Source organism: Galleria mellonella, unplaced genomic scaffold, assembly GCF_026898425.1.
Source record: "Galleria mellonella isolate WM207_F2 unplaced genomic scaffold, CSIRO_AGI_GalMel_v1 utg424, whole genome shotgun sequence".
NCBI lineage: Eukaryota > Metazoa > Arthropoda > Insecta > Lepidoptera > Pyralidae > Galleria > Galleria mellonella.
In genome coordinates, this window is record NW_026442097.1 from 3,915,898 (window position 1) to 3,933,878 (window position 17,981).

General features: G+C 35.5%; 1 protein-coding gene and 1 long non-coding RNA gene across 2 annotated transcripts in view; one reads left to right on the plus strand and one right to left on the minus strand.

Moving 5' to 3' along the window:
* Positions 1 to 17,981, minus strand: part of LOC113509550 (uncharacterized) — a 75,289-nt gene that overhangs the window by 14,424 nt on the left and 42,884 nt on the right. Inside the window, exons 3-4 of the mRNA XM_052898224.1 lie at positions 12,864 to 13,020; positions 10,758 to 10,899 (exon numbers count right to left, since the gene is read on the minus strand). Of these exons, the coding sequence (XP_052754184.1) occupies positions 10,758 to 10,899; positions 12,864 to 13,020 (299 nt within the window). The remainder of the gene's footprint in view (positions 1 to 10,757; positions 10,900 to 12,863; positions 13,021 to 17,981) is intronic.
* LOC128201406 (uncharacterized) overlaps positions 14,778 to 17,981 on the plus strand; it is a 57,636-nt gene continuing 54,432 nt past the window's right edge. Inside the window, exon 1 of the long non-coding RNA XR_008253232.1 lies at positions 14,778 to 14,841. This is a non-coding gene — a long non-coding RNA (uncharacterized LOC128201406). The remainder of the gene's footprint in view (positions 14,842 to 17,981) is intronic.

The following is a 17,981-nucleotide window of genomic DNA, read 5'->3' on the forward strand; positions in this document are numbered from 1 at the left end:
ATTTACAGACGAAACTAATCAAGCTGTACGCGTCAATACAATTATGAATAATGATCCATCACATCATTAAAATGACGATAATGATGATGGTCCCCGTCGAGATGACATCAGCCTAAAAATAATAACTGTTTTGGTCACGAACCTGAATAAAAAAACTGTACATGAAATAAAATAAAAATACATAAATTTAGTATGAAATTTACAAGTATTGAACTTTATTATATTTTTCTATGCAACTTAGTATGGCAAACAAGCTGACGGCCCACCTGATGGAAAGTGGTAACCGTCGCCTATAGTCATGAGCCGTACCGTGGACATAACAGAGTATGCTGTTTCGCTCTTAATACCCCCCATGCGTTGCCATTCCTGAAAACTCTGGTGTTATTCCTCTATACCTCTTTATGAATCTTTATATTTATATGTGTTATTATGTTAATATTTAATTTTTTATGTTGTAATGCCTCCATTACATTATGTATAGGTAAAGAGGTTTCTTCAAGTTTGCCAACACGCGTATAATGCCCCTGGTATTGCAGGCGTTCATAGGCTATGGTAAACGCTTATATATATATATATATATATATATATATATATATATATATATATATATATATATATATATATATATATATATATATATATATATATATATATATATATATATATATATATATATATATATTTCATGTATTCTCATGTATTTTTTGCATAGTATTGTATTTTAGGATATTACAATAAATATTGATATTGGTAAGAATTCATTGGGTTGGTTGGAAGAGATCTCTTTCTGAGATAAGCCCACCCTTGCTAACAAGTTGTTAAACTAATCGCTGTATCTTTTTTTTCCAAGTGCAATAAAGTATATATGTCATCATATCATGAATCAGAAATAGTACATTTTTAGTTTACATGGTAAATCAACGACAATCAATCATGTTAATTAATTATATATCGTTTCATAGACATACTACAATAATATACTTCGGAACAAGTTTTTTGTTATTCTGTAAAATTTAAGTTTCTTCCGGCATCATGCAAAAACTGCTGCATGAAATTAGACGTGGTATTTATAGTTATACTAGCTGACTCGGCAAACGTTGTTTTACCATATACGTTATTTCGAGAATTATACATGAACATTTATCCTACTACAATTATTATATTCGATTGCCATCTTGCAACCATATTGCTATATAAAAATTGCGATTAAAAAACAGGGGTCGATCGTAAAAGTGTGAAAATTTGAATTTGCATGTATTTTTCAATGCTAAATCATAATAAAATAAAAATAAAAAATTTTGTCAAAAAATTAAAAAAAAAAATGTATGTGTGGATCACCCTTATTATTGAGGGGTATGAAAAATAGATGTTGGCCGACTCTCAGACCTACCCGATAATATGCACACAAAATTTCATAAATATCGGTAAAGCCGTTTCGGAGGAGTTTGGTAACACACACCGCGACACGAGAATTTTATATATTAGATTTCTGACGATCTAACTAATAACTAGTCTGTGATTTATCTTGATACGTCATTTAGAATGAATAACTGAATGAATGTGTATACTTTATTTGCATTATACAATATAAGAAATAAGCAAGACAATTAATAAATATAACGATACAGTTGTATAAGTACAGTAAGGCGGTTTTATTGCTGAAAGCAAGATTTGCCAAGACAACCTTAGGCTAATGGACTAATTGTTGTACAAGTAGATTTAGAACATTTAAAAGTAATTTAATACACTAATTTTCTATTTGAAATAAAGTTAGAAACGAAATTAAATAGAAATTAATAAGGTCATTAAATGAGTTCGCAGAACGTTTTCGCCCGAGGTGGTGCTGAGAGGTAATGCGTTCTGAGTAATGTGGCCTCGATTGGTTTTATATAACTGATTTGAAAGGCGCATGATAACTATTTCTGATTTAACTTTAATAAGGTTACGCCTTTTTTAGCAGTATTTAACGGAAATGACAGACGTTTTATTGGTGAAGAGGTTTTATGTAATTTGGCAATTAAATAGACATGAATTGACGTTTTAAATTATTATTAACATATTATTATTTCCATGACACTGCTAACATTAGTATGCTGAGATTCCTAAGAACTATAGTGTATGTACATAATTGAGACTGTGGTTTAAAAAAAAAATATTTCGACTTCAAAACTAAACTACTGAACCGACTTTGATGAAATTTCTATGGGACTAATCTGTAAATATAATTTAGATAAATGAAGAACTTTCCAAACCGGTTTATAACTGGCAGAGTTATGAGGTGACACAAAAAAATATAAGCGAATTGAGAATCTTCTTCTTTTTGAAGTCAGTTAAAAGTCGTCTGAACGTGTACCGTCCATATCTCTGTTTCACTTGTGTTTCTACCGTGAAACAGCTGGACTTGAATGGCTTTGTTTCGGTTGGAGGGTGGTAAAGGGCAGTGAATTTACAGGGTTATCAACATCATCATCATATCATCCTTAATGAGCCTCCCCCTAGGGAGGTATTGCCAGTAGTTGCCACACTTGGCAGGCGGATTGGCAACCGCAGTCTGACTTTAAAGATGTTTAAAAGGGACGCTGCAGCCCATCCCTCGTTCCCCCTTAGTCAGCTCTTACGACACCTACAGGAAATGAAGGGGTGGCCTATTCTATGCAGGGACCACACGGTCATGGAAATTACAGGGTATGGGAGATATAATATAGTAGGCTTCAAAAATGGCAATGTATGAGGATCTAAGGAGTACCATTGGCATAATAGTCTATTCTGTACTATCCATGGTACTGTTCATGTCTATAGACGACGGTTACCACTTTCCATCAGGTAGACCGTCAGCTTGTTTGCCATTCGAAGTTGCATAAAAAAGATAGTGTGAAACAATTATGTAAGTGCATTTTGCACGTCGCGAACCTTTCCAATTTTATTATTCACAGTCTACGTTTATTTATAAAGCAATAAATGTTGACATTTCATATATGGAAACGTCCGTAGAACAACATTAGTATAGAATATAGAATCAATGACAAATGCATAATGTGTTAAATTCACACCCACAACGACCGGTTATATTAACATTTTATATGAGTCTAATATGGATTTGTTTTGCAATGTTTCATGGGTATTTCACCCAAGTAGTTTTTATAAGATTTCCAAAAGAAAAATATTCTCAATACATCTGTATTTTGTCATAGTTGTGTTACATGATTATTTTTTTTAAGTAACTTAGAATAGCAAACAAGTAGATGGTAAGTAGTAACCGTCGTCTATGGGAGAAAGCCCATTTCTAATACCATTGCTAGTCCTATTAATGGATGATAATGGAATGGTAGCCCCATCCGCTCTATCGGTATACACCGATGGGGCACCAGTGAAGGATGATAGGTGAGTATGAAGCAGGTCAGTTAGCCCATCGTGACGAATTCAACAAGAATTGTTCACGATGGTTTCCAGGTAAGACCACGTGGAGGTCGACCTAATAAGGCTTATTGCTAGCAATGAGGCTGTTAAACTCTATTGTTAACAATCCTTTTCCCCTTATCATTGCTAGTAATATGCCTTGTTAGGACGACCTCCACGTGGTCTTACCTGGAAACCTACGTGCTGAATGGCAGATGTATTCATCATGATGGGCTAACTGACCTGCCTTTTCATCCTCACTTATCATCTCTCACTGGTGTCCCACCAGCGTATACCATAAGCGCAGACGGGGTTACCATTCCATTATCATCCCTTAAAAAAAAGTACAATATCATATATTATTATATTATATTAATAGATATTGAATTTTGAATTAATTTTTTATTTTTGTTAAATTTATAGACAGTACAATTTGTTTTACCGTAACATACAGATCAATTGATATGAGATTTATAAACTGTATGCTTGTACAGGATTAAAACATATTTAATATTAAAATATTTGCCTTTCAAAAAAAAAAAAAGAGACAGAGAAATATTTATTAGGTCCATTCTAATCTAAGTTAAGTAAATGTGACTTGATTAAATGTTTGATTAGGATCTCGTCTTTGTGAGGTTATAAAGAGGCGTAGTTACCTGGTTTTTTATTGTTTTTTTTTTTTTACTTTTTAGAGCAAAACACATAAGATGACAGTAATAATCAAAACGTTTTCACTCGACTTAAAAAATAAGAAGATCCTCATTTCGGTTGTATATGTGCCGACGCAGTTCTGAGGTAACAGACATATAAAAATATGTCTGTTACCTCAGAACTGTGTCGGTTGTAAACAGATTTGGATTTTCTTTTAATCTTAAAGGATATACTTATAGATTGATCTCATAGAAATTCTATCAAAACCGTTCCAGTAGATCACTTTTTAAATCAATACAGCTGGTTTTGTCACAATTGAATTCAGTTTTATTGAATTCAACCGAACTAATTCAAATAGGTATGTTTTTTTTTATATATGTAGATAAAATTGGTCCATAATTGACGCTATTTTGTAATGCCAATTTTTATTACAACTTTTTTCCGTGTTAATTCCCCCTTGTTTCTGTTACGAATGTAGTAAGTTTTTAAATGAAACAAAATTTTGTATTATTTGAAATAGTTTTTATGTAATCCATAGATAGGCAAGAAAGTTTTTCTACTATTATGAAAATTTTTTATTTAATATAAAATTTCTAGAATCAAATAATTTTTATTTTCTTAATCATCAATGGGAAAAAATTTGTAAATGACTATAATTAAAAAAGTACCATCTTCAGAATCCTTAGGTAAGTCAGCGTAATTCTAGGCAAAATTACGTCATTTTTTGTGCAATTTACAAGTGATTAGAGTACGTAATTTAATCCAATTAGACCTTAGCATCTTTAAGTGCAATTCAAAAGAGTTCTTCAGATTTCTTTAAGTTGCAATTAAGTTAAGAAATAATTGTTTATAGCACAAACAAGTTAGACCGCACAATTTTTTATGTTTTTAAGCGAAATCCTAGGAGGTTCTCAGGTTATTTGTCTTTTTAACTCACTTTAAAGAAGGGCATTCTTAATTCAGTTGGTTTTACGTTTGTTATTTATAAACCGATTTGAATTTTTTTTATCTGAAAGGTTATAGTTTTATAGCTTGTATTTATATTTATAACTTCGTAAGTTGTAAACCGGTTTGTAAAATTCTTTTTTATCTTAAAGAATATACTTGCATATTGGGTTAATTTTTTTTTTATCAAAATCAGTTCAAAAAACTAAAGTTAAAGTTTTTATTTTATTTTACTTTAATAATACATCTGGAATCAACAGCTTATATCTAAAATAAATAAAAATATTATTTTTTACACACCATACATTTGAATTTGAACACATTTTTAGATCAAAATAACTCACCAGAGGGAGACTTTGTACAAAAGTCGATTGCTTGGGTACCTCTGTCCCATTCGTGTTTCAACCGTGAAGCAGCTGTGTTTGCATGGCTGTGTTTCGGTTTAAGGGTGGGATATGGCGTGAATTTACTGAGTACCGAGGAATAACACCTGAGTCCTCAGGAATGGCAACACATGGGGGGTATCATGGGCGAAACAGTATACTCTGTTATGTCCATGGTACTGCTCATGTCTATACGCGACGGTTACCACTTTCCATCAGGTGGGCCGTCAGCTTGTTTGCCATTATAAGTTGTATAAAAAAAAAACAGTGAAGTCGGGTTTTCTTGTGGGACACAATCTTTAATTACGTTTGAAGTAAAACATACCCGTACACACCACATCCTTTACAATGTCTTATGTCATCGTTAATTAACATGATTTATTGTCGTCAACGATCGTGTAAGCAACTGACGGGAAGTGATGCGATTTGTCTAGATCACGAGTTATAATCACGATATCGTGATACAATAGCTGTATCGAGCGAGGAAGCGTCGTCATCGGCAGGGCGGCACGATGAGTTGTTTTATTTTTAGCCACGACGTGGACGTGAATGTTATTGTGCAGGGAAGTAACTTTCTAGGGTTTATTTTTGATGGATGAAAATGGTATGGTAACCCCGCCTGCGCTAACGGAATACGCTGGCGGAGCACCAGTGAACGGTGATAGATGAGAATGAAAACAGGCCAGTTAGCCCATCATGATGAATTCATCAGGAATTAACCATGATAGTTTCCAGGGGGAATCGCGAGGAGGTCGACTTGGTTGGGTATATTGCTAGCAATGGGATTCTCAGTCTCTATTACTAACAATCCCTTTCCCCTACTTTCTAGGGTTATACATCGACGTCATTTCAGCCATTGTCCGTCCACTGGATATAGGCGTCCCCCATAGACTGCTATAAGGAACGGTCCTGAGCCACCTGCATCCGCTGACTCCCTGCAATGCACTTGAGGGATTCAAATGGGCCAAAAAATTTCGACTTATTTCGATTATAAGTAACCCAATAGCGTAAGGCCAGATAGTAAATTAAGAAGGAACTCGATAAAACTGAAAATAATATAAACAAGTACATAACACAATATAAAAGTATTGTAATAATATGTAATAATATATAATTAAGAATTGGGAAATAAAGATAACATGCAAAATAAATAAAAAACAGAATGACAGTATAGGGACATATTTATCTGAGATTTTAGAAACACAAATTGATTCATATGCGAGGATGTGGACAGTACCGTAAAACAAATATAACACTATGCCGAGGGACTGTGGTTCTTCGATAACTGGAACCAATTCAAACTGAGAACAAAGTGACGGATTCTTGAAATAACCAACAAAATAGACATAGTAAATGGAAAATGGAATGAATATGAGGAATGAAAGGAAAAATGGCAGTAAAGAGTGAGGGAAAAATTGGAAGGACATAAAATCAGATAAAAACCTGGAACTTAATATCCGGGACCATGCTGCACTTCTACGGGGGAGCATTACAAAAATGCGCTTGAGGTCGTCACTCCATTTAGTGGGGAGTCGTTCTACACTGCGATTGTCCATACGGGACCGCCACTCAAGAATCTTTCTTCTGTCTGATTTACTGTTGAACACAAGCCTACACCTATTAGTGAGTTTTGCGAGTGGTCGCCATGTTTGGTAGAAGTGTTGGCAACCGCAGTCAGGCTTTGATGTTGTTTTAACAGGGATGTTGCTGCCCATCCCTCGACCATTAAGTTCCTTTAGTCGTCTCTTACGATATCCACGGAAAAAAGGGATGGTATATACTATGCCGGGACACCACGGCAACCACAGGATTTAGCAATAATCCATACTAATACTAGCGACTTGCCCCGGCTTCGCAAAGCTAGTAGAGCATATATGCTTACATTTTTTTTTACATAACCTCGCGTCGAGTATTTAAATGCATTACCATACTACTTGGAGTATTTTTAATGTATTTTATTTTCCATAAGCACTTTATCTATCTAAATACTCATTTCTTGGGGACCGGTATTTAACGTCATGATTGGACTCTGGACGAAGCTGGGATTACAGCTAGTATTGCAATAAAACAAAGATTACGTTGCAAGCATTCAAAATGAAAGTCGGATTTGTAGTTAATTAGCACTATTATAACGTTGGTAAGGGTTGTCAATTTTCCTTTTCCTGTTTTTCCAGGACTTATTCTTATTTTTGGAGTGTCCTAGGATGTCCTGGATTTGGTCCTGAACGTGTATTTTTCGAATTTTTTTAATACTTTTATTAAAGAAATTTAATTATTATTCAAATTTCATTTAATCTATTTTCTGTGTATACTATTACCACTCAATTATTGCGACCTGTTTTTAACTTAAATTGTCCTGGTATTTCAACTACGAAATTTTGAAATTTAGTGCTGGCAACCCTAACGTAGGTATGAATACTCTTCCGCGCAAAAAGCCTCACCCGTATCAGCCTCTATCTATCACCTTATTTATTGTTTTAATCACTCCATTCTTTTTAAATTATTTGACAATATGGCGAAACGCGTATGTGTTTTGTTGCTGTTTTCAACCGACTTCAAAAATAAAGGAGGTTCTGAATTCAGTTGTATTTATTCTTATGTTTGTTACCTCTGCCCTCCATCATTTATAAACCGATTTAGAAAATTCATTTTTTATCTATAAGGATATACTTTCAGATTAATTCTTCTCACAGAAATTTTATCAAAATTAGCTCTTTATATCTAGTATCTTTGATTTTAAATCAAAACAACCGGTTTTTCCACTATTGAAGTTGCTATTTTTATGTGAAACAAAATTTTTAAATTATTGGAACATTTATATGTACTAAATAAATTTTAATAAAATTTTTACGAGATCAATCTGAAAATTTGTTTGTTTGTATAAGTTTTATTCTACATTAAATTTTTACACGGATATCAGATAGATAAAGAAAAGGACAAGGTATAAAGGCGGACTTGTCGCTTGAAAGATATTCTGCCTTGAAAAAAAAGTAAAAATCCTTACATTTTTTTTATACAACTTAGAATGGCAAACAAGCTGACGGCCCACCTGATGGAAAATGGTGACCGTCGCCTATAGACATGAGCAGTACCATGAACATAACAGAGTATATTATTTCGCCCATGATATCCCCCATACTTTGCCATTTCTGAAGACTCAGGTGTTATTTCTCTGTACCCAGTAAATTCACGCCATAAATGATACAGTGTTATATATAATATATTCTTTATTGCACTTGTAAATTATATTGTTAATGCATTCATAAATATTGTGAGCAAGGGTGGACTTATCTCTAACGGAGATCTTTTCGTCAGCATATTCTGAGGTAACAAACATAAAAAATACACAATTCGCTTGAAATTTTTAAACCTCCTTTTTTTGAAGTCGATAAAAAATTAACAATGTAAACTATAATATATCTACATGTAAATAAGTATAATTTCACGGAATTGACGGGTCATCGCACACATACACGGCATAAATTATGTAGTAACAAGGAAGCGCGTGTTACACATACATAAATATTTCTGAACCCATAAACAAATCCTCGGCTGAGACATTAGGTACTTTTACATTGAATCAGCCTTTAACTGTCCACTGCTGAACATAGCCTTCCTTACAAGGAGGCCTTTGCCAGTAATTGCCATGCTTGGCAGGCGGGTTGGCAACCGTAGTTTGGCTTTTGATGGTGTTTTAAGAGAGATGCTGCTGCCTATCCCTCAACCAGCCCTTAATCGCTTCCTACGACACCTATGGAAAATGAAGGGGTGCTCTGTTCTCTGGGACCACGTGGCTAATTTTATTATATTAAATATTTATAGTATCAACAATCGAGAGAAATCCAGTAAAGCAGTATTATTTTTCGGCCTTATGATATCACTAGTTATATTTCGTGACTCTACCCGTACTTAAAAGTTAGACCTTCGGGAATATAATTATGAAAACTGCATCTAATTTGTTACATAATTTTTACTTGATGCCGTAAATCAATATACAGATAAATTTCTAAAAGATATTTATTTTACTTTATTCTTTATTAAAGAAAAACCAGCAGTTAAAAAATTGCATAATAAAAAAAAACATTAAAAACAAAAAGCCAATTACAGAATTTCACAAATAAAAACAAGACTTAACTAACGGACATGACATCGCTAATACTTACAATCAAGTAAAATAAACTTAGAGTAGCAACATTATAGGTTACATATACATACAGTTACATCTCTCTCTCTTCGTCCTCTTCATTACTGAAGGTCGTGTCCTTGAAAGGTGTCTGTTGCCTCTCTTACAGTTACATATACGTATAGTATACAGTTACATATAGTATAGAGGTTACATATACATATAGTATACAGTTATGCAAAAAGCTTAATTCACACGTTCAAAGATGAACCATCAAAAAACCACTGACTCAGCACACGTCTTGCGGAGTCTATTTTACAATTAAATAAATCTGAAACCTAAATTTTAATATCTATTGTTTTTATTAGGATCGCTATATAATTTTTTCTTCAGTATATTCCATATATAGATATCGACTGTTTTTTTTAATTGATGATAATGGAATGGTAACCTCGCCCGCTCTAACGGTATACACTGGCGGGGCACCAGTGAGACCGGCCTTTTCATGACAGGTGAGAATGAAAAGGCCGGTCAGTAAGCCCATCGTGATGAATACACCTGGAATTCGGCACGATGGTTTCCAAGGGGGACCACGTGGATAGTCGACCTGATAGGGTATATTGATAGCAAAGGTCGTGGTAGTTCGCATTACTAACAATCCCTTCCCCCCAACACTGGCTAGTTACACACATATGTACACGTAAACAATAACCGTATGGTAAGTATACAAAATTATACTATTCTTTAACGCCGGGAGACAGTGTGGGCGTCGCCTGTAACCGAATTGACAGAACAATAGAGCCCAATGTATGGTGCCACACGTCGGGTCTGTGCTTTGTTGCGTAATTCTCGAGTGTATGAAGGATTGATTTTTTTTGTTGGCTCGTCAATGAGAACAGGTGAAATAGAAGATTGTTTTGGTGTTCCATAATAAATTCGAATACAATGTGACGTTAAATTGTATAATATGGACATGAGTGTTAAGCCCCATCGATTAACAAGAGAGGTAGTACTGACGTGATTGTGGCTTTTCATTGGATATTGTTTAATTAAAGATTGTGTCCCACAAATAAGACCGACATTAATATATATTTATTTATTTATTCAATCAATTGGGTGAGCTTTACAGTCTCAATTGTAATAAAACCAGTTGTTTTGATCAATCCGAACTATTTCTCAGAGTACTCCCCATGATAAATTTGGTAGATAATGCATAGAAATGCAACATCTCTCCACAGTTTAACTTAGTTTATACTTACATTATCGGTGGACATGGTGTTACATCCTTTCAGTGGCAAGGTGTACTGCAGGTCGCCCCTCGCGGACACGTACTCCCGCAGACACGATGAGTTGCTGCCCAGGCCAGCTGGGTACACTATGCCGTTGAATGTCTCGTATATACTGTGGAAATTATACTTCATTATACTTTTGCCAAACGTGGCAACTAATGGCAACCCCCCCCCCCCCTAGAAAGAAGCCTATGTTCAGCAGTGAACAGTTAACGGTTGATATGTTGATAATAATGATATTTACACTACACTGCTAGATGCTAGATGACGCGGTAGACTTCATATCACTTACAACGGTATCTATTAAAATTATAAATCTAATATAAAATTATCTACTTTAACTTCCGAAGACCACGCCTCTCCATCCGGAGGGAGCTTTTTTTTGTTACGATTTATTTAGATTTTTTAGCTTAGCTCCAGTGGCCCGGGGGTAGTTGCCCCCGGAGTTGAAATTAGGGCAAAGGGGTCTGCCCCGAGGTCCCCACCTAAGAGGTGGAGGGTCTAAATAACCCAGATTGATATATTTTAATTTTTCGATGTTTTCGTTGAACTTTAGGATTTTAGACTTTTTTTTTGTACTTTCAATTTATCGTTGACAATTTATACTTCTGTCTCACTTTTCTATATTTAGGTAGGCAAACGAGCGATTGGTCCACTGGTCCAGTGACAGCTACGGCCACCTAGCGTACTTGCGATACGAGGGGATTTATCTGTGCGTTGCTGGTCTTTTTAATATTTATAAGCACACTTTTTCCCACATTGTAATGTAAGGGGAAAACTGCAGAATGGAGCCTGTTCCACAGATGTGCAAGATAGAAACAAACGATGCATCGATAATGGCAAAGTGCCCAAAAATGTGAAACAAACTACTTACTGTTTTATAACGAGAGGTAGTGAAAGGGTATTGGAAACATTACTTGATTAATTCCTAATGAATTAGTTACAATGTGCCAACTAGATTTACTCTTCGACTCAACAGCAACAACTCGATTTAATCTTCACCCATCATCCGTCACTGATACACCACTAACGTAAACCGATAGCGCGGGCGGAGTTAGCATTTATTTTCATTTTATTATTCGAAAATCCTACGTCACTGCTGTGAAGCAACTATGAATACGCGACAGTGTATCGGATTAAAGGTTGGGATTTTTTTTATACAACTTAGAATGGCAAACAAGCTGACGGCCCACCTGTTGGAAAGTAGTAACCGTCGCCTATAGACATGAGCAGTACCATGGACATAACAGAGTATACTGTTTCGCCCATGATACCCCCCCCCCCCTTTGTTGCCATTCCTGAGGACTCAGGTGTTATTCCTCTGTACTATATCAGCCGTTAACTCTCCACTGTTGAACACATGGCCTATTGGATGATTTCACCAGTAATTGCTATTCTTGGTGAGAATTTTAAGAGGGACGCTGCTGCCCATCCCTTGACTATTAAAATTCCATTATTTGCCTCTTACGACACTAATGGGAAAGGAAGGCTCATTCTATGCTGGGATCAGATGGCAGCAGAAATTACAAAATACGGAGGCATAATTATTAAGTTTTTAGGAATAATAATATCTGATGGGTACTATATTACAGTGGGCACGATTCAGAGGTACCAACCATTTCTGTAAACTTTATCTCTTAATCTAACATTTTAATTTAACAATTTCACCAAATTACTGTCTTCTGAACTAACATAAAATAATTATATAATAATTTTTGCTTAAATCTGTAAGAAAAATAGTTCATATTGATCCTTACGATAAAGATTTCGCCGCGACTTCAAATAGAAATTGAAATTTGAGAGATTGATTCAGAAAAATGTTGCTCAGAATCGACCCCAGTATCTATGATGTCTGTGGTACTATTTATGCTTTTTTCTGCTACTTACAGGTAGTTTTAAGTTGCAACAAAGTTGTATGTAAAACAGTAAGTGCTTTTTAAAAGTAAGCGCATAAAAACAATGACTCCTTTGATGTTTAAACAAAAGAAAAAAAAGCCGCCAGACACGGCTCCACTTCAGATGCTTTCTTTGCCTGAAGGACATTAGAATAAAAAGTAAACTCTATGGTATGCTAACCTGTCAGAGTGTGGGGCGCGCGTGTGTGCGAGCGAGACGGTGACGTGCATGCTGTCCCGCTCGCACGCGACCGTCAGCGTGTCCAGTGGCGCCAGCGCGCCCGGCCATGTCGTTGTGTCCACCTCGGTCGCTGTGGCTACTGTTGTTGTTGATATATCTGAAAAAAATGGTGCAAATATTTTTTATACATAATCATTAACGAGATCTTAACAAGTATGTACATTTTGCTCTGCAAATTAAACAACACGACTGCCCTGCCAAAAACCTTTTTTCAAAAATCTTATAGCCAGTATCACTCAGGATGATGCAAGAATTCTGATGATACATTATTATTGTCAGTCGTTAATTGTCCACTGCCTCCCCTTACTGGAGTGTTCCAGTAGTTGCCATGCTTGGCAGGAGGGTTGGCAACCGCTATTAGGTTTCGGTGATGTTTTAAGAGGGACGCTGCTGCTCATCCCTCGGCCATTAATGTCTCTTAGTCGCCTCTTACTACACCCACGAGAAAGAAAGGGATGGCTCATTCTATGCCAAGATTACAAGGCGACATGAATATTCTTATTATTTTATTATAAATATGAGACATTTAAAAATTATTTTATTATATTTTTATTTATTAATTAATTAATTCATTAAAAATAATTATAACACTATAACAGCAAAAGCCAAATCAATGTTATAAATCTAGTGTGCTAACATACAAAGTTATAATAAATGTATTTAACCCGACTCTAGATATTTTTGAGCTGCTTCTAATATCTTTGGCAAGCTACTACTAAATATAATAATAGCTAATCTTAGATTAAATAATTACTGGAAATACAACAGCGTATGTTGTTAATTAGTTATTTAAAATAACCATGTTTTTTTAGACAACAATACATTAAATTAAATAGGTACACATAATGTCAACAGAGATTTAAAAGAGTAACTGTTCAGTTTCCTACGAGTTCTTCTCAGCAAATAACATTTCGAACTCAGCAATAGAATCATAAAAGTTGATTATATTAATAAGCTTATAAACAAGTATATTTGAACAAAGATAATTTCTATTCTATTTTCAATAATACATTCAAATATCTAAGTATATAAATGTACAAAATGTACAAAATGGACGTTATACATGCATATCTGACATTCATGGCAGATCGTTAGCTTTCGGCGATTTGTTAACACTATTGTAACGGTACATTTGTGTTGATTGTTGCGAGAGCTAGCCAAAGGTATAATCATCATCAGTGGGCTATACCATTCGCCATCACATAAAAACGCAAAATAAATCTATTCTGCCACTGATTAAAGTTTGAAGTGTCTATTTTATATGGTTTTTAAGTTAAACTTTTTAAATTACTCATTAAATAAAGTATTGATTACTTACTCTGTGATTTATTTATTCTAAAGTCATAAATTAAGATACTTATTCTACGATTAAATGTTGCGTGCATAGATTAAGAATTACTATATTCTTTGTCTATGGTATAATAAAATTAATAACTAATAACTAACCAGAGGGAGACTTGTACGAAAGTCGTTTGCTCGGGTACCTATGTCCCATTCATGTTTCTACCGTGAAGCAGTTGTATTTGCATGGCTGTGTTTCGGTGTGAAGGGTGAGATATGGCACTGAATTTACAGGGTATAGAGGAATAACTCCTGAGTCCTCAGGAATGGTAACGCATGGGGTATATCATGGGCGAAACAGTATACTCTGTTACGTCCATTGTACTGCTCATGTCTATAGGCGACGGTTACCACTTTCCATCAGGTGGGTCGTCAACTTGTTTGCCATTCTAAGTTGTATAAAAAAAATTGTCAAATGAGGATCAATGTTGGCGACAGACCTCTTTTTATATAAGTTTACCTTTTTACATTTATATTTTTATATTATGAATATGTCTTTTTGATACTTATTTTGTTTTTTCTACTTGAGTGACATATTATTATTGTTACATTGTGACTGTCTTAAGAAAATATACTGGTAAGTCTTTCTTAATATTATTTATTATTGTCGCTGCCCTCCTCTCCAACCAGCGCCGTTTTTAATCAATTTAGGCAAAAGAATTTTATACATTCAACTCTAATGTGGTAAATTTGAGTAATGGCTTTTCTTATTTAAATTAAACTATATTTTCTCAATTTGAATTCTATTCCGAAATTTTTTTTTATACAACTTAGAATGGCAAACAAGCTGACGGCCCACCTGATGGAAAGTGGTAACCGTCGCCTATAGACATGAGCAGTACCATGGACATAACAGAGTATACTGTTTCGCCCATGACACCCCCCATGCGTTGCCATTCCTGAGGACTCGGATGTTATTCCTCTGTAACCTGTAAATTCACGCCATATCCCACCCTTCAAACCGAAACACAGCCATACAAACACAACTGCTTCACGATAGAAACCCAAATGAAATCTTTGGTTTGAATGATTGTGTGCCCATGTTTTGTTTTGTGTGTGATTATCTTTTTTGACTGACTTCAAAAAAAAGAAGAGGTACTCAATTCGTCAAAATCTTTTAATTATTTTTATACTTATGTATGTTCCCTGATCCCCGATATTCGAAAACGCCTGGACATATTTAAAAATTCTTTTTTATCTGAAAAGATATACTTTCAGGTCGTTCAGTAGTTTGATTTGTAAATCAAAATAATATTGTTTTTTATTTTTCCACGTTCGTGTTGTTTACCCTTGCCTACATAGAGACCAGCGTGAAGATGAAACGTCAGATATGTATATGATGTTATTTTTATAATGTGAAACCATTACGGCGCTTGATAGTATCTAGATATCTCAGTTTATACGAGTGAAGGCAGAAAGCATTACAAATTACTGTGTAACGTATGATACGGTATGCGCCAGTTAAATATTAACAATTTTATACGTAGAAAGTGTATAGAATTAATTGCCCCGGAGCAAATACAAAGTTGCCGTGTGGTCCCCGCATAGAATGGACAATCCCGGCCTTTCTAGTGGGTGCCGTAAGAGGCGACTAAGGGAGGTCGAAAGATGGGTAGCAGCGTTCCTCTTAAAACATCTCCAAAGGCTGTGGTTGTCTATCCGCTTGCCAAGCGTAGCAACTGGCAAAACTCCCAAATTAGAGGCCTATGTTCAGCAGTGGACAGTTAAATGCTGACATGATGATAAGACGTAAAAAATCCTTACTAATATTATAAGTATAAAATGTGTTTGTTTGTTTGTTACCTTAAAGTGCTTTAAGCGCTTTAAGAGGGAGACTTTGTACAAAAGTCGATTGCTTGGGTACCTCTGTCCTATTCGTGTTTCAACCGTGAAGCAGTTGTGTTTGCATGGCTGTGTATCGGTTTGAAGGGTGGGATATGGCGTGAATTTACAGGGTACAGAGGAATAACACCTGAGTCCTCAGGAATGGCAACGCATGGGGGGTATCATGGGCGAAACAGTATACTCTGTTATGTCCATGGTACTGCTCATGTCTATAGGCGACAGTTACCACTTTCCATCAGGTGGGCCGTCAGCTTGTTTGCCATTCTAAGTTATATAGAATATAGAGAAAAAAATCCAATCGCTATGAAATTTGGTATACACGTATTATATGGGATAGGAATTAATATAGGCTGCTTTTTATTCCGATCTGTAAATATTCCCGGTCATGCAGACGAAGCCAGCTAAGAGAGCTAGTTTAGAATTACGTAAAGGGTGTTTTATTAATTTTAAATTTAATTTAATTTAAATTTTATTAATTTCTCTTTCACTGACCTTCAGTGACATTTCGGTTTACGATAATCTCTATGGCATGTTATGTCACCAGTTTGTTGTTGTAACATAGCGCGTGTGACCTTTGAACAAGGTCGGTATTTGCATGTACAGTGTTACTCTACTCTGTGATTGAGCCAGCTATGCTGTGAATTTTAATAAATGAACGGTATTAGATTGCGTTTTAAGTATTATTATTAGCTATGTCCCGTGGCTTTTTCCGCGTAGAATAAGTACATAATCAGTGCGTGTTGCCAGTGATGACTTATGGAACAGAAACATGATCCCACACGGCTGCCCGAAGGCAAAAGCTTCAAATTACTCAGCGGACTATGGAAAGGGCTTTTTTTGTGATGGGTGAAAATGGTATGGTAACCCCGTCTGCGCTAACGAGATACGCTGGCGGAGCACCAGTGAAGGGTGATAGATGAGAATGAAAACAGGGCAGTTAGCCCATCATGATGAATTCATCAGGAATGAACCATGATAGTTTCCAGGGAGAACCGCGAGGAGGTCGACCTTGTTGGGTATATTGCTAGCAATAGGATTCTCAGTCTCCATTACTAACAATCCCTTTCCCCCCTATGGAGAGGGCTATGCTCGGAGTTTCTTTGCGTGATAGAATCCGAAATGAGAATATCTGCTGAAGAACTAAAGTCAACGACATAGCTCGAAGGATAAGCAAACTGAAGTGGCAATGGGCTGGCCACATAGCTCAAAGAATCACCCTTTATCCCACTCTTTAAACCGAAATACGGTCATGCAAGCACAGCCGCTTGACGATAGAAATACGAGTGGTATCAATCAATCAATCAATCAATCATCTTTATTCATATACATCTGTTACGGATACTTATAATACGTCAATCTATAATTATAATAATTACTATATAAAATAATATTGATTTAAGAAAAAATACAATAATTACATTTACAATACAATTCACATTAATACAACAGTATAGAATAGGCATGGGTAATATGGATACCAGGGGAGGAAAGGGATTGTTAGCAATGAAGTTTGACAGCCCTATTGCTAGCAATATGCCCTATTAGGTCGACCTCCACGTGGTTCCCCCTGGAAACCGTCGTGAACAATTCTTGCTGAATTCGTCACGACGGGCTAACTGATCTGCTTCCTCCTCACCTGTCATCCTTCACTGGTGCCCCGCCGGTGTATACCAATAGCGCGGATGGGATTACCATTCCATTATTATTATTATAAAAAAAAATAGGGATACCGATCCGATATCTATATATTGGGTTCCTCTGGACATTAATGGCGGGAAAAAGGTCATCACCCATTTTAATATGGCCGTATCCGTTCGATTTTCGAATATATTAAAAGTCTGTTATCCAATATTATTTTTTAGATAACAGAAT